This window comes from Capra hircus, chromosome 7 (assembly GCF_001704415.2).
Source record: "Capra hircus breed San Clemente chromosome 7, ASM170441v1, whole genome shotgun sequence".
Taxonomy (NCBI): Eukaryota; Metazoa; Chordata; class Mammalia; order Artiodactyla; family Bovidae; genus Capra; species Capra hircus.
The window spans coordinates 79,642,649-79,661,181 of record NC_030814.1 but is presented as its reverse complement, the minus strand read 5'-3'; the positions used below and the strand labels follow the sequence as shown (position 1 = coordinate 79,661,181).

At 33.6% G+C, this 18,533-nt stretch overlaps 1 protein-coding gene across 1 annotated transcript in view; it reads right to left on the bottom strand.

The window, feature by feature from the left end:
- The window catches only part of SNX2 (sorting nexin 2), a 61,524-nt gene continuing 47,645 nt past the window's right edge, over nt 4,655-18,533 (bottom strand). The window contains exons 10-15 of the mRNA XM_018050677.1: nt 18,439-18,532; nt 16,811-17,016; nt 8,058-8,201; nt 6,853-6,933; nt 6,658-6,729; nt 4,655-5,140 (exon numbers count right to left, since the gene is read on the bottom strand). Of these exons, the coding sequence (XP_017906166.1) occupies nt 5,090-5,140; nt 6,658-6,729; nt 6,853-6,933; nt 8,058-8,201; nt 16,811-17,016; nt 18,439-18,532 (648 nt within the window). The 3' untranslated portion in view covers nt 4,655-5,089. The remainder of the gene's footprint in view (nt 5,141-6,657; nt 6,730-6,852; nt 6,934-8,057; nt 8,202-16,810; nt 17,017-18,438; nt 18,533) is intronic.

Genomic DNA, 18,533 nt, shown 5'->3' with positions numbered 1-18,533 from the left:
TTCAAACAGGCAGACTGGATGCATAACTGTATTTTTCATCACCTCAGTACACTCTTGATTGTACCACACTAGGTTCTAGAAGAAATAACAAGAACATAGTCGTTCCTCAAGAAGCACACAGACTACTCAAAGTAGAAAGACTGCTATAACACAAGGTAAACATCAGTAAACACAATCTGAAAGGTGCAAAATGTTACCAGAGTCCTGCTAAGAGATCCAGAAGTTCTTTGCTTCCTTCTAGTTAGAAAACTAAAAAGGATATATGGAGGATGTGGACTTCATAAAAGACTGAAGAGGATTTAATGAGCTGCTGGTAAAGGGGAAAAAGTTAAGCAACATCAACAGCATTGACCCATAAAAGGATAGTGCATTCTCACAAGACAGGGACATCACTTGATTCAAGCAAAAGGTGGGTGAAAGCACGGAGTAAGATCAAGACAGGAAAAGTGGTTTGAAACCAGGTTCTGGATAATTTGGACTTTATCAAGGTCACAAGATCTTGTGAGGAGGAAGAGAAGAAATGCGAAGGGAACACATTTTAGAACTAGAATCAACTCAGATTGGTCTTGGCAAAAAAAAAATCTCAGCTATGTAAATGAAAACAAGCATTTTGAGTCTCAGTTGCAAGAAGGTAAGAAGCACTTTAAACTGAAATTTGGCAGCAAAGGTTAAAAAGCCTCCTCTCATGCATGCACATGCACGTTCACGTACACACACAAGTCCACACACACTTACACACACATACACGGAGAACCACCTGAAATAGGATCTAGGAAATAAATATAGGCTAAAATCAAGATAGCTTAAGACTTGATTATGGAAGCAACAAGAAGGCAATTTATTGTTCAGTTTTGTTAGATTCTGTCTGACTTTAGTTTTATTAAACAGTTACATATATAAATTTAAAATAGAATTTTTTTCCTCAAAGCAGTCCCTTAAATCAGTTTAATTCCATTAACTGATGTTAATAAAAAAAAAATTTGTGTATTAACAAGTGGGTAGCTTCACCTTGTCTTTAATTACAAAGTTTCCATTTGACTCAGTTTATTAAGAAAAATACTTAAAATTATTCAGTTTCTTGAGAATTAAAGTATGTGACAAGAGGAAGGAAGACGAGGATTTTTAATTTCTTCATGTGCATTAAAAGATCAGATAGCAAGCCACAATTTTCCTGTTTTGTACCATCTTCTATTCTTAGCCACTTCTGAAGTAACAGTTTGAAGAAATAAATTCTCTGTATACCAAAGGACTGTCTAGAATTCTATGTTTATGATTAGAAGAAGAATCGCTAATGTATCTCTTTCCTTACATTTTCAAGGAAGAATGTTTATCTTCAACAGATTTAAGAAAAATCAGTTCAGTATAATGATTTAGATTCTGGGTTTGCTTATCTATAAAATAAGGAAGTTGTACTAGAGTCTCTAATTTTCCATCAGGAAATAAAGTGCTACCACTTGTTGAATGGTATGAGTGCTCACTACTTGCAAAGCACTGTGCCACAAAGTCTTATACCTGAATTGTATTTGCTTTTGAGAGCAACACCAACAAGTCCCTTTTATTTAGCTTTTAACACGTCACTGGATTTGGAGTGGTACACAAAAAAAATCGCTGTTGGATGTAACTCTCCTTTTCCAGTTCCACGCAATTATCTAAATCTGAACTGTCCAGAGTCACAGCCACTAGCCACATGTGTAAAGCGATCACTTAACATGTGGCTAGTCTGAATGCATATACAATCAAAGTATGAAATACACAGGGGATATCGAACACTTAGTACAAAAAAACAATGTAAAACATCACAGTAATTTTTAATATACTGGATTGCATGCTAAAATATTTCAGAGCTACTCAGTTAAAAATTAACTTTACCTGTTTAATTTACTCTTAAAATACGGGTACAGAAAACTGAAAATTATGTATGTGGCTCACACTGTATTTCTGTTGGTCTGTAACACTAAGGACCTCGTCCACAGATCACCGTGACCTCTCCTCATGGCCTTGATTACAAAGGTGGAGTAATCAACAATTTTGATACCACTCCTGCTGTAATTTCCCTCTTCTTGCTATTTGTGTCTGGCCAATCGTTTATCTTCATTATTACTTGAAACCATATCCTTCACTGTGAGGATTAGAAATGAAACCTGTTTGATTCTGGATTTTACTTTTTTTCAATACTTTGAAACAGATTATATCACAGATATGATAACATATACATTTCCTGCCAGTGGATATGGAAATGTGTCCAAATATCTCAAGTCAGTGACTGCACTTCCTTGTCACAGCTGTTGTCATTCCCTCCTACCAGCGACCTTCCTTCCTCTAAAACAGGGCGACGTTTGCTCCTTCTAGCTATAGTCCCGAGTCTTGTCAGTCACGTGACTGCCCGTGCAGGGAGCCGTAACAAGAAAGTGAAGGAGACATCTGGCTTTGTAACTAGTCACACGCTACAGGACAGAAAAGCGAAAATCTCTGCAACTTCCTTAGACATCAAGAAGTATGTTTGTTAAAGGATTACAATCTTCCGTTTTTATTCATCTGATTTCCCTCCTTTAAAGAAACCTGACTTGTTAAGAGACTTATTTTATATTTAAAAGCCACTTAATGAAACAATCTACACAAGAAATTGGTAAAACTTTGCTATATCTGAATAATAAAAAGGTTAAAGAGTAGCCAACAATGAAACAAGGGTATGAGATTAATATAAATATATATATATGTATGTATAAAAAAGAAGATGGATAGTTGGAATTACTCATCAAAAATACAATAAAAAACTCATGTTTTAGAAATATTTTTATACACATTTATTTTGCTTTAGCCTTGCTTTTATGTTATTAATAGAAGGTGATTTTTATTAGAATTTGACTAACAGAATAATATTTATGCTAAAGCTTGGTAAACAACATATTTTGAAGTAGAAAGGCACTTTAGGAACCCATTTTACACCCTTGTTTTATAGAGGGGTCCCACAGCTACTGAGCGATTAAAGACTGAACAGAATGTATGCTGACTCCAAGTTCAGCTTGTTCCGCTGTATTATGCTGCTTTAGTCCTTCTTTATCTTTTATCTTGTTAAAGAAAAAAAAATTAAACTCGTATGTTTATAACTAAAAAATTATATTATACTAATGCTCTTGCTGTTCTATTTACTTGGAATCAAAGTATTTTAGTAAGAGGAATAAGCGATGTGAAGACTGATGGCTAAAGATGAATGTAGTGCTGAAGAAATTAAATCCTGTGTCAGAGGCTCACATACTTTATTTGAAATTTCCAATACTCTCTTTATCTTTTAATAAAAAGATTGTTAAGGGGAATAAGATCTGGAATGGACTCAGGTCTGTTACTCTCTTCAGCTTAAGTCTGAAAATATTTATTATTTTATTTGGTGGTCCTGATGGTTGTTATAAATATATCACAGCAGAACTGAAGATTTCTGCTTGAATAACTAAGTTACTATCCTATGTGTAAACTGAATCTTTGGAAGTAACAAAACTATACACCTAATACTAAAACATCATTATAGTGAAACTGTTCCCAGTAAGCCTATATTTTGCTCAGTATTAACGAGACAAGATAGGATCTGATATATATTAATATGAATTACTCATTTCTTAAAAGTATCTAAGTCACCTCCAAGAGAAGCAACAACAGAAGACTGTACTATTTCTGATTCAGTTTCTCCTTGTGCTTAAGAGGCAAACATTATTTTGCATCGTCCAGGATTTTTTTTTTCTGTTCAATTCATCAAGTCTTTATTATAAACCTGTAAGTGTCGGGTACTCTCCTAGGTTCTAGGATTATAAATATGAACAATACCTACAAGAGGCTACAAACTTCAACTAAAATAAGTGGAAGCAAACATCACCTGAGGATACTCTGCTATGTTAACTGTGTTCAGTAAGCTGTTAGAAAAGACTCAGTTACACATACATCTTACTCTTCCAGAAGGGAGATACAATTGTTAAGCCTGAGAAGCGGAGCATCTTAAAGAAAAGTCTGATGCTAGTCACAACTTAAATTTTCATCAACATTAAGGATTATATAACTGTCATGTAAACATGATACAGAAATAGGTGAGATGGTTGCCAAAGACAAATTTCACTTTACTTCAAATTTTCTTTGTACTAACATTGGCTATTCATCAAATCACTGGGTATTTTAGCACAGCACTTTTCTCTGTCAACGATGACCACAGATGATCTTTTAGCTTAAAACAAAAAACAAAGGCAAGGTAAGGAATAAATTAAATATATGCAAAGTCTTAGACTTTGAAGGTAATAGAAGATGAGCAAAATCCAAAGGACCTGTAACAGAAACAGATAAATGTTTTTTTAACTGTTAAATTGGGCACTTATAATAGGAAAGGATAAAAAATAAGCAAAGACAACTATTTACTCCTCTACTCAAGACAAAAGCATTCCCCAAAGGTGAACCAAGAGATAAATGTTCTTTGGTTTATGATGATTTTGCAAAAACAAAACTTAATTAACCTTCATTTAGTGACTTAATAATGAAAGAGTTCAGCTTTTTCAGTCACTTAAATTAATGATCATAGCATCACCTAAATACATCTAAAAGAAAAAGATTCTTTGTATTAAAATGCTTTCAAAAGATCTCTAATATGTTAACATACCCAAATAATTTGTTACTAATACTTCACAAGGAATATCATTTTATTACTGTAATCACAAAATCATAATTTCTGTACAGGAATGTATAAGTGAACATTAATCAATGCACTGATAATTCACTTCATAAAGAGGGTGAACACACTACAGAACATACTGTAAAGAAAAAATATTGTAAAATTTTCTGACCTCGCAGTGCACTTTTGAGTGCAAGTATTTAAGACACAATAGTGTTCAATTCAGCAAAGTATTGCAGAATGTCATGCCACAGTCCACTTAATTCAAAGAGGGTCAGGACATGCAGCTTGTAATAAAATGTCAGAATATATATTTATAAAAAACCACATGTAATTCATAAAATATATAGTGGTTTATTTAGATGGTTTTTAATGATTTCACTACGGAATTCTGCATAACTGGAACAAGCATCCAAGATCTTCTTAACAGGAATAATCTTCTTGCTAGGCAATGGCTTTGGCCTCAGGTAGGAATGCCTCCCAGTATTTTATCAGCTGTGGATGATAATAAAAGATATTCTTAGAACCTATCATATACATTTCATGAAGCATTAAAAAAATCTAGCTAATAATAAATAACATTTACTTAAGTCTGATTCTTAAAGGGACCATCTAAATTCCCTTATACAGCTTGTCAATATAATTAGCTTATAAATTACTTAAAAATATTAACAATTCATGGCTAATTTCAATTTTTGTAATAAAAAACACAATTTAAATAATACCTAAAAATTTAAGATTAATTTATGCAAAATTGTATATATAAAAAGCTTTGCTAGTGTAAACTATATAAGATTACCTTAAATAATAAAACTGCAATGAGCTTTTCCAGTATAAAGTGATAACATCTCCTAATTCAGAGAATATTCACATTTTATGTTATTGCCAGCCCAAAAGAGTGATAAAGAAGGAAGAAAAGAAAACATCCAAGCAAGATGGGAAAAAGAGACTGGAAAGAATTAGCTGTCGGTCTTTCCTGGATAGTCCAGAAAATAGTACAGATTGACATAAAAAGTAACATTAAGTTTAAAACAATTCTTTTAAAGATAAGCTCATATAACCTAATTTTTCCATTTCAAAAATCTGATTTTATGAACTAAGCACTTAAAATGTTAAAAAAAAATTAAGGATATAATTTATCACCTAATTTAAAAATTTAATCTATTATATAGTTTTAAAAGAACTGGGGGAAGAAATCCTTCTGTTCAAGATATTAAATAATTTGATATATTACTCAAAGTTACATTAAAATACACACAGGAAAAAATCTCTATTATCTTGTTACAGACTTTTCTTTACTATAACAAAAACCCATGGTTTTCTCTATTTAAGGAGACAAATGCCACTTGAGGTATACAATCAACATGAAACCCACACAAACTAAAGCAAAAATCAAAACAATATTCTTTAAAAAACCTTCAAAACTTAGTTTTTAGTATAAGTTCTAGCTGGTATGAAAGAGAACTTACTATAGGAATGTATTTAAACATCTGTGATCAATAGAGCAATAAAACTGGGAAGACAGAGAAAAAAGGAAAAACAGTACAGCATGTTTCTCAAAAGTCTAAAATTGAGAAACCTGTCTCTCTCCTAGGAGTTAGGAGTAGAGGCAAAAAGAACTTCAAAGTGAAAGTGTTAAGTTGCTCAGTCATGTCCCACTCTCTGTGACCCCATGGTCTGTCCATGGAATTCTCCAGGCAACAATACTGGAGTGGACTGCCATTTCCTTCTCCAGGGGATCTTCCCGACTCAGGAATCGAACCTGGATCTTCTGCACTGCAGAGTGTTTACCACCTGAGCTACCAAGGAAGCCCCACAAAGGACTTGAGGATTTACAGTTACTTCTACTATACCATTTTATTTTCCCTTTGCTAGCTTTGTTTTTTTCTACTCCATTTATTGCTTCTCAAGTTTAAAAGCTCATTTCATTGGTTATCATCTTTAAAATAAAAAAGTATATCAAAAACAAGTTCTAGAAGTCTTTAAGTTATAAAGAAAAAAAATTACCTTACCTGTTGTTGTGTTTGTACTAATGATTCTAAGTACTTGATAATAACAGTTTTAAAATCTTTCACTCGTTCTTTCTGTTGAAATATAATAAATGGGGAAAAAAGCTCCATTAGTACAAAACTAAATTTGATTTCACCACAGTATCACAGCAAAATGTGACCACATTGTTAAGAAAAGTGTAAAATTATTATACTTGCCTCAAATCTTCCTACTTCTTTTCGAATTGTTTTAGAGATCTGTTCAAAATCTCTTTCTCCTTGTTGTACTTTTGCCTCCCACTGACAAAAACAAAAGGTAAAAATTTTTAAATCTTGCCTGGGAAGAATCATTAGAACTAGCTGTCATGACCACTCATTTAATTTATAACACAATGCCTAAAAATCCTGAAAGCTCACCAATGGCAAGACCCAGTTTGGCATCACTCAATCTTGTATCTAACTTTCCAGTGGAAGTGCATTATCAGCTTAATTCCATTAATATTTTACTGTCAGATACACTCAAGATCAGGATATTATAGTGCTTAATGAATTATAATCTCCACATCTTAATTTAGATGAAAAGATTTCGAACATAAAGTTAACCATCAAATAATTCAGCAGTGCTAAGAGTATAATCTTCTCATTTCTTTACACAACTTCAGATTATTTCAAAATATATCAATAATATTTGCCTAATTTCAAGAATACATGTTCATCACAGTTTATATGCCCATGGAAATAATTAGAAAAATTATATGACATACATTTAGAAAACATTTTTGTAATGGTGTAATGTCCAGATTAAAAAAAAATATGCAATTGTGGTCTACTGAAGAGCTATTAGTAAACATTAAACTCACTACAGAAACAATGAACGTTGTGATTAGTGACCAATGGAACAGCTAAAAATAAAATAAATAAATATTTAAGCAATGGAATGATATTTTCCCACTATGTAACTGAAACATTGGTACATACTCTTCAAAGAGCAGGTACATTTACTTTAAGTAATATAAAGGTTGTCCTACCTCTTCAATTTCCTTATTGAAGCATGGCAAAAGAAGTGTATAAATTATAATAAACTTATATAAATTTACTAAAATACCATATATAATACATATATATGGGGGATAATATATAAGTAATTATCTGAAATCAAATTATCTCAAAAGAAAGGTTAATTTAAATGTTTTCCTTGTATGCTTCTTTATCCATTCCATAATTATGTGAAAGTAACAAAGGCTGCTGGAGATTTTTACAATGATCAAAATGTTAAAGTAATTCTAAAACAGTTTACAAATTATGAAAAAAACTGCTAAGTGTTGAATGGGTCAGAAAAAAATTCATGAAAAATTATGCATATATGAATGACTTATGGAAAACTTGGGTAAAAGAGATAAATAAAAACATTTTATATTAATCACCTCTCTTATTTCATTTTTAGCTTGCTGTATTTTATCTGGTTTGTTAGCAACCATCATTTTTGCTTCAGTTTCACGTTTTTTGAGCAAAGTAATTTGGGCATCTTCCCATTTCTGCCAGCATTTCACTCGATGGTCAAATACACCCTATAAGTGAATGACATAGTAATTATTAACTGGGAGCTAACACTGAAATTCTTTCAAAATACCAGAAGTTCTCCATACTGAAAACAATAAAACCAAGTATTTATATGTTATTCTTTTATACTAAGATACTGAAAATAAACATGCTAATATCAAAGGAAGCAGATTTCCATACTCATTTACATAAAAAAACCCACCCAGAACTGGATGAAATATACAAAATCCATTTCACTAGCCTTTAGGGTTTAAAATGTGACCTATAACAAGGTTTCTAACAGAGTTTTATGCTTTGAAGAAAGACTTTTTAATAGGAAAATGCTGGTATCATATCTACAATTCAAAGTTTTCCTACTAAAATATCAAAAGCAGATTTAAGTTTTGGAAATATGTCAGAAAATTGAAAATAGGAAAAGCTGTAAGATAACAAAGTAAAGTAAAAATGTGGTGGAAGAGATTATCAATAGCAAATAAAAGAAAAGCCAAACAATTTAAAGGTATAACAAAACGGGGGATGGGGGAAAGAGAGAGAGTCTTACACAAGATGAAAAGGGCAAACGGATGTACTCATCTAGTATGCAGAACCTAATGAAAAAATAGACATACATACAAAAAAAAGGACAGAAAAATCCTACCAACTCCATGACTTCTTTCAAGGGGTTTGGCAGAGCAAGAACAAGTTAATAGAAATAAGACAGTAATTAGAAATTTCTTTAAAAAAACAAAAAACTGATGGACAGGATGGAATACAACAGTAATCCCTTTCCTAACTTGATGTTGAGGATACATTGATTTTTTTTTAGTATTTATTAATTGAATAAATGAATCAAGCATTAATAGGTGAAACAGTTATTTTCATTTGTTCCAAGTAAAGTGTTCTGGATCAAGAAACAGTAAATTAATAAATGTTCTTATAAGAACTTGATGAAAAAGAAAGCACCTAGATTGCGTATTTTCAAAATGTAGGCTTTGGAAAAAATCAAATTTGGATTCAAATACTAGTTTTGTCACTTAAAACTTTGGGTAAATTCTCAAAATACCCCCCAAATTGGGTATATTACCCAAAGTCACTTGACTTTGGGTTCAGTTCAGTTCAGTTCAATCGCTCAGTTGTGTCCGACTCTTTACGACCCCATGAATTGCAGCACGTCAGGCATCCCTGTCCATTGGGTAAATTCATTTAATTTCTATAATCCCCACAGTTCTCTCAAATATAAGAGGAAAAAGAGATCTAGATTTATGCACTGGAAATAAAATGAAAAAAGTATACAGCATGCACAGTGACTTAACCTACCAGATGTTTAACAATTAGAAGATACTATTACGGCTTACATATAAGTAACATACACACATAAATGTAGTTGATTAACTAGATTTCTACTAGAAGTGCACATAATAATAACTTAGTAGGGAAAAAAATAATCGGACTGTATTCAGAAAAATACATGTTCTGTATTTGTATATTATGAAAATGTGGGAAATAATACTAAAAATTCCAAGTCAACAGAAAGTTCTTAAAGACCATACACATTTTAATTAATCAGGACAAGAGACATCCTAGACAAACTGGCACTGAAATCCATTTTATGAGATTGATCTCATATCATTTCTCTTCTCTCAGTAGTGAGTCTTAGTGTCCTCTCTGCTTTTCTTGTATAAAAGATCATATTCGCCTTAAAACATTTCTCATTATGAATTAATTTTCCTTCAGCCAAATTAAAGTGGGCCAAAATCACAAAAGTAACAAATCTAACACAAATACATTCCAAAAGTCACTATCATTTAAAAGAAGCAATCCCTGTGCCTTACCATATACACAAATTTTAAAAGTAATTTAAGATTTTTAGGCCTAGTTTTCCTTTAATTGGACAGAGCCATATCAGCTCTTTATTTATAAATTCCTCTGTTCAATAACTAAATTTATTATTTAAAATATTTCCCAACACAGGGCAGAAGCGAACTAAATACTCTTTAATTTTAATATTTGCTAAAGTTCTTAACTTTTTGAAAAGGCAAAATGATAGGATACTGAAAGAGGAACTTCCCAGGTTGGTAGGTGCCCAGTATGCTACTGGAGATCAGTGGAGAAATAACTTCAGAAAGAATGAAGGGATGGAGCCAAAGCAAAAACAATACCCAGTTGTGGATGTGACTGGTGATAGAAGCAAGGTCCGATGCTGTAAAGAGCAATATTGCATAGCAACCTGGAATGTCAGGTCCATGAATCAAGGCAAATAGGAAGTGGTCAAACAAGAGATGGCAAGAGTGAACGTCGACATTCTAGGAATCAGAGAACTCAAATGGACTGGAATGGGTGAACTTAACTCAGATGACCATTATATCTACCACTGCGGGCAGGAATCTCTCAGAAAAAATGGAGTAGCCATCATGGTCAACAGAAGAGTCTGAAATGCAGTACTTGGATGCAATCTCAAAAAAGACAGGATGATCTCTGTTTATCTACAAGGCAAACCATTCAATATCACAGTAATCCAAGCCTATGCCCCAACCAGTAACGCTGAAGAAGCTGACGTTGAAGACGTCAAGACCTACAAGACCTTTTAGAACGAATACCCAAAAAAGATGTCCTTTTCATTACAGGGGACTGGAATGCAAAACTAGGAAGTCAAGAAACACCTGGAGTAATAGGCAATGGAATATGGCCTTGGAATATGGAATGAAGCATGACAAAGGCTAATAGAGTTTTGCTAAGAGAACGCACTGGTCATAGCAAATACCCTCTTCTAACGACACAAGAGAAGACTCTACACATGTGTAAACACCAAACTCAGACTGATTATATTCTTTGCAGCTAAAGATGGAGAAGCTCTATACAGTCAGCAAAAACAAGACGGGGAGCTGACTGTGGCTCAGATCATGAGCTCCTTATTACCAAATTCAGACTTAAATTGAAGAAAGTAGGGAAAACCACTAGACCATTCAGGTATGACCTAAATCAATCCCTTATGATTATACAGTGGAAGTGAGAAATAGATTTAAGGGACGAGATCTGATAGACAGAGTGCCTGATGAACTATGGACAGAGCTTCCTGACACTGTATAGGAGACAGGGATCAAGACCATCCCCATGGAAAAGAAATCCAAAAAAGCAAAATGGCTGTCTGGGGAGGGCTTACAAATAGCTGTGAAAAGAAGAGAGGTGAAAAGCAAAGGAGAAAAGGAAAGATATAAGCATCTGAATGCAGAGTTCCAAAGAATAGCAAGAAGAAATAAGAAAGCCTTCTTCAGCGATCAATGCAAAGAAATAGAGGAAAACAACAGAATGGGAAAGACTAGCGATCTCGTCAAGAAAATTAGAGATACCAAGGGAACATTTCATGTAAAGAAGGGCTCGATACAGGACAGAAATAGTCTGGACCTAACAGAAGCAGAAGATATTAAGAAGAGGTAGCAAGAATACACAGAAGAACTGTACAAAAAAGATCTTCACGACCAAGATAATCACGATGGTGTGATCACTCACCTAGAGCCAGACATCATGGAATGTGAAGTCAAGTGGGCCTTAGAAAGCATCACAATGAACAAAGCTAGTGGAGGTGATGGAATTCCAGCTGAGCTATTTCAAATCCTGGAAGATGATGCTGTGAAAGTGCTTCACTCAATATGCCAGCTAATTTGGAAAACTCAGCGGTGACCACAGGACTGGAAAAGGTCAGTTTTCATTCCAATTCCAAAGAAAGGCAATGCCAAAGAACGCTCAAACTACCACACAACTGCACTCATCTCACACGCTAGTAAAGGAACGCTCAAAATTCTCCAAGCCAGGCTTCAGCAATACGTGAACCGTGAATTTTCAGATATTCAAGCTGGATTTAGAAAAGGCAGAGGAACCAGAGATCAAATTGCCAACATCTGCTGGATCATGGAAAAAGCAAGAGAGTTCCAAAAAAGCATCTATTTCTGCTTTATTGACTATGCCAAAGCCGTTGATTGTGTGGATCACAATAAACTGTGGAAAATTCTTCAAGAGATGGGAATACCAGACCACCTGACCTGCCTCTTGAGAAACCTGTACACAGGTCAGGAAGCAACAGTTAGAACTGGACATGGAACAACAGACCGGTTCCAAATAGGAAAAGGAGTATGGCAAGGCTGTATACTGTCACCCTGCTTGTTTAACTTCTATGCAGAGTACATCATGAGAAACGCTGGGCTGGAAGAAACACAAGCTGGAATCAAGATTTCTGGGAGAAATATCAATAACCTCAGATATGCAGATGACACCACCCTTATGGCAGAAAGTGAAGAGGAACTCAAAAGCCTCTTGATGAAAGTGAAAGAGGAGAGTGAAAAAGTTGGCTTAAAGCTCAACATTCAGAAAACGAAGATCATGGCCTCTGGTCCCATCACTTCATGGGAAATAGATGGGGAAACAGTGGAAACAGTGTCAGACTTTATTTTTGGGGGCTCCAAAATCACTGCAGATGGTGACTGCAGCCATGAAATTAAAAGACGCTTCCTCCTTGGAAGGAAAGTTATGACCAACCTAAATAGCATATTCAAAAGCAGAGACGTTACTTTGCCAACAAAGGTCCATCTAGTCAAGGCTATGGTTTTTCCAGTGGTCATGTATGGATGTGAGAGTTGACTGTGAAGAAAGCTGAGCGCCGAAGAATTGATGTATTTGAACTGTGGTGTTGGAGAAGACTCTTGAGAGTCCCTTGGACTGCAAGGAGATCCAACCAGTGCATTCTAAAGGAGATCAGTCCTGGGTGTTCTTTGGAAGGAATGATGCTAAAGCTGAAGCTCCAGTACTTTGGCCACCTCATGCGAAGAGTTGACTCATTGGAAAAGACTCTGATGCTGGGAGGGATTGGAGGCGGGAGGAGAAGGGGCCGACAGAGGATGAGATGGCTGGATGGCATCACCGACTCGATCGACCTGAATTTGAGTGAACTCCGGGAGATGGTGATGAACAGGGAGGCCTGGCGTGCTGTGATTCATGGGGTCGCAAAGAGTAGGACACGACTGAGGGACTGAACTGAACTGGAAGTTCTTAATATATATCAACGGGCTTCTCAGTGACATACTAACTGAAACTAATTTGGTCTCTGCCCAGCTTATTTCATAACATTCCAGAACCATCACATGTTTACTGTGGTACAGATACAGGAACCATGACAAAGGCGAAATGATTGAAGTCTCGTTATGTTAGGAAAAAAATTAATCTTAACTCCATAAAAATTAACTTTTTCTTCATTTGTCTTTCTACCCTTGTAACACTAGAATATAAAAAGAAAATCAGAACCACACTTAATCTTCTAAAAATGTGATCTTAAAAATCAAATTACTGTTGAGGTTTGACAGAAACCAACAAAATTCTGTAAAGCAATTATTCTTCAGTAAAAAATGTATTTAAAAAAATCAAATTATAACTTCATGTATACCTCTGCATGGCAAGATACTAATCCACTCTGGTATAACCAGTTTCATCTGTAAGAGGGAAACATTTAGATTTGGTGATTTACTTTAGACTCCACACCCCTGGTGATTTTGTGGTACCTATCTGTATGCAAGCTAGTCTAAGTTAGATAAGGTTGCAGTTGTGGAGCACTTTTCCTAGCCAACCAGGAAATTTGAGGCTGTAATTTTAATTTTTTCCCATTGTAATTTAACTAATACCATATTCTAATTCAGTGGATCTGAAAGTATGTGGCCCAGATTCCCGGAGTCCTGAAAGAATGCTGATTATACAGACAAACAATGAAGATGCTAAACTCCTTGGGGAATCCATCTATTGCTTTTTAAAAAATTGCATTTTATATATTTTATACATTTACTTTCAGAGTAAGAATTCCTTATAAAGAATTCTAGTGCTGAAAACACTGAAAACTACTACCTCAATTTCTGACCCTACTCTATAGAGGTTCACAGGAGGCCAACACATGAGAATGTATGTAACGAGTTTACCATTTAATACATGTCAGTTAACAGTACTACCCAAAATGTGGAGTCCCAGATGTCAGAGGCTATACAAAAAGAGGAAAACAGGAATTTTCTGGCTTCAAGGCCAGAACTGGGGAGTAGTTTGAGCAGGTGAACTTTTATCTTTTCCTTTAAGACCCCAATTTCTCCTGTTCTCAGCACCCTCACTTTAAGGTCGTTCTCAAAGTACTGTAGCTTCAAAATTACCATCATTTTCAGAAATACTCTCCATATGGATAGAACAAAGGGCTAAGTAGTATTAAACAGCTATTATAAATCAGTAAGACCAAAAAAATAAAAGAAAACTGGGCAAAGGACATAAACAGTTCATAGAAAAAAGAAATGCAAAAGGCTTACCATTTGTAAAAATGCTTACATTCACAATAACTAAAGAAATTAAGACTTATACCTTTTCAGAGAGTAACATGGCAGTGTTCATGGATATTTAAAATTCATATATCCACTGGTCAAGTAATTCTACTTCTAGGGATTTTATGCCCAAAGAGTTACTAACAAAATACTTAATATTTAATTTTAGACTGATCAAATAATTCAAGGTCTATCTATATGCTAGACGACAGACTATGATTAACCTTTAAAAGATTACAACATATATTTACATAAACTGATAAACAGATCTCTTAAAAATGGAGTGGGTAAAAAAAACAGGCAAAGAACTGTGCATATAGTATGCTCCTTTTGGAAGAAGGAAGAGATGAATGGAGAGAAAAAGGTGGTTGAGAAAAAGAGATAGAAAGGAAAAAAAAAGAAAATTAGTTTCATACACATGCATGGCTAATTCTGTAAAGACACCTCACAGTATCTGACTGAGGGAAGAAAGATTAGAGGTCTTAGGTAGAAAAGAAATTTACCCTTTAGGACTGCTAGAATTATTCTATGCATGTATTACTTATTCAAATACAAACAAATTAGTTTAAATTTAAAAACAAACAAAAAATAAAGACCAAAAAAATTATGTCATTCATAATTTCTCAACTCCTTTATGAAATAGAGTTGGGCTAGGTTTCAGTAGAAAATCAATCTGAAACAGCTTTATGCATCTTAATGTATAAATTGACCACAGACCATACTAATTTAGTATTTCCCAAAGGGTGTTCCATATATGTGCAAGACATTAAGTGGAAAAGAATTCCTGTTCATATGAATTTGGAAGCCTCCAGATTAAACAAAATGTCTATTTCATTTTTTTACTACTGGACAGTCCTGAGCTTTTAAAATGTACACTGAATCCACAAGACAGGGATATCACAAACATTATCTCAAAGACTTAGTTGACTGTGGTACATTTTTCAGTGTCAGTGTGCTGTAGGCAACATTCTGGGATGTGAATATAACTGCAACTTCATGAGATGCAAAAATCTAGTAAGAAGGTAGAGGCAGTATGAGACAAGCTGTTTTTGAAGGATGAGCATCCATCACACAGGAAGAATAACACTGAGAGGGAGTCTTCTCCCAGGTTAGCTCTTCTCAGCATGTACTACCTCTCAGACAGTGCCAAGTGTCCTTTTTTGAACCCACAGGTTTTTTTCTGGAGGTGTTATTCTTCCTAACAACAGCTCTCATGCTAGTGGGAGTTCTGAAACGAGGTGAGAGTAGGTGGCAGAGAAACAGGAACCATTATCTATAAACTGGACTTCTGTGTATCACAAGTTGCCTATTTAAAATGAAGTATACTCTAGTAACTATATTAACATCTTTAAATAACTGAGAAGAAAAATTAACCACCAGGAATATGAAGACTGACATCTAAGAGTAAATACAAACAAAACTGGTAATTTAGCGAACCCTAAACCTAAGAAGGAGCCTCTATGCAGTGCTAAGAACCCTCTAGCAATAACCGTCATTAGCCTGAGAACAGAATCACCTAGAAGATGCAATGCATCAATGTTCTGATTATAGATGAATATCAATCTGATCAGACTTAAGCTGAAAAACTTGTGTGTAAGAAAGCAAGGAACAAGGTTGCATTAACTTTCTAGATGTCTGAATTCAAAGTAAACTTTCCAGTTCCCCTTATTCCATAACTAATGTTCGTAGCAATACTTCAAAGACACTATAAGATCTTAAAAAGTATATTCCAAAACATGTTACAGACAAAATAACAGTTCAATTATCTGAATACTGGAGATATCTGTAAAAGACTAATTTTTATTAGTTAACAGGATTACTTTCTCAATTATTCAGAAACTTAAGACTGCTCATCCTCAAACATTACAACTTGAAAATACAGTTCTTTATCTAATCTAGCCCCATGTCATCTATAAATATATGATGACCACACAAAATATTTTCTTAGAGTCTAAATTCATGCTAAAGTCACCATTAAATATATTCATGCAACAGTCAGTCAGTTCTGGTTTTGTCTGATTTAGTTGCAAATTTCTATATGTAAATATGTAAGTAAGTATGTATTGGTTTTACCGTATTTGGCATCCTTGGATCCCTTAAAAAACATCAATTCTGTCTATGGTATTAAGCCATGGGGAAAAGAATATTAATGAATAATCATCTTGAAATTATTTTATACATATTAGTATAGTCATGTAATTTACATACTTAAATGCATGCCTAATAGGAAATCATATTCTTCTTATAAGCAAAAAAGTGAAGTATGAAAAATTCAAGGAAGATTACAAAATAAAGCTTACTTTCACTGCAGCAATAAGACGAATGTAGTCACTAAGTAGTTCTGAAAACATATAGAAGTCAGCAAAAGCTTGTTCTTGATGTAACTGGTCTATCTTCTCCTCAACCTCTGCAAGCTGAGACAAAGCTCTAGATAGAGCAGTATGATCTTCAGAATTACCTAACATGGCAGCACTTTTAGCAAAGGCAGCTGTGTTGGCTGAAAGTTCTGAAATAGAAAAGCATTCATTTTTAGTGTTCACTAGTGAAGTTCTTAAATATTGCACTGATATTTTACATTCTCTTTAAATTTTGTCTATTTACAAGCTGCTCAAATATTTACATTGTAAAGCAATATGCTCCAATTAAAAAATAAAAAACATATTTAAAAATAATAACATGAAAAAAACAGTCATTAAAATGCCTTGGACATATAAATGTCAACTGCTCAGAGCTGTACTGAAAATTTAGAAGTACACTGCCTATACTCCTAGGGTATAAACTATGTTTAAAAATTTAATATTAATAATCTCCCTTCCCATTCTCCTCTTAAGTGCTTCTCTGTCTAGTCCTAAAAAAGACAAAAAATAAATATTTTTATATGGAAAGCACTGGGAACACTCACAATTGATTTGTATTACATTATCTGGCCTTTAAATATTTATTTATCACTGAAAATAGCAATTTTTATGAGATTATTATTTAGCACACAGGAAGAAAATAAGGCAAAACTGTATATATAATTCACATAAATCTTATTCTTTTTTTCTTTGTGTGCAACACCAATGCTTAGTGAAATATTAAGAATTTTTGAATGTGATCATTTTGAACACATCAAACAGAAAAATAGATGTCAAGAACTAATGATTACTTTGCCTGGATTTGCTCTGTTGCTCTGCATTTCATGAAGTTCTCTTAAAGAACCATAAAATGTTCCCTAAGAGAATATAAATAGCAAAAACTGTTATAAACCACTTTCAATAAGTAATATATTAGTAGATTTTTGTAATTAGTTTTTTTTGCAATGTATTACTGATAATGGCACTTACAGGTAATAAATTATTTACTAAGTGGTTTAGAAAGTATTCTAGAAAGATAATTACTTACTAAGTGTTTCAGAAAGTAGTTCTAGAAGTCATGTATTCTTTAAAAATAAAACCAAAAACATCTCACAATGGAATAAAAAATTAGAACTCAATTTTAAAATGAATTTTAAACACTCCCCTTTCTGGGTTTTTAAATATTGTGGCTGAAAAATGAAGCAAATGCTTCACAGTTCTTTAGGAAACATAGGCACAAAACTACATTTTAAAGACAAATTTCAAATATCAATTTTTGAATTTCATTCTTTGAGTTACAATAAGACATCTTCATTCATTCAATATATGCTTAACACACAGAGTTAATTATCAAGCAGTTTTAATCTAAAATTCAAAATATACTTTTACAAACCTAAGATTTTTCTCCTTCTAAACTAGAAGATTAAAATACAACAAAAAATATTAAGTAACAAAGTTGAAACAGAAAACATCCTCTTAAAACTTTAAAATGATCATATTCATTTCACAACTTTAATCATTTTAAATAAAATTTAATAAAATATCTGAATTAACTTACAGTGTTAAACATATAAATAACAAGACAAACAAACCTTTTCTATGACAGACCAAGGCTTCAACACTGGCATGAAGTTTCCTAAGTTGCTGATCCAGATTTTCAAATTGCTGCTGCTTTTCTTCAAACCAC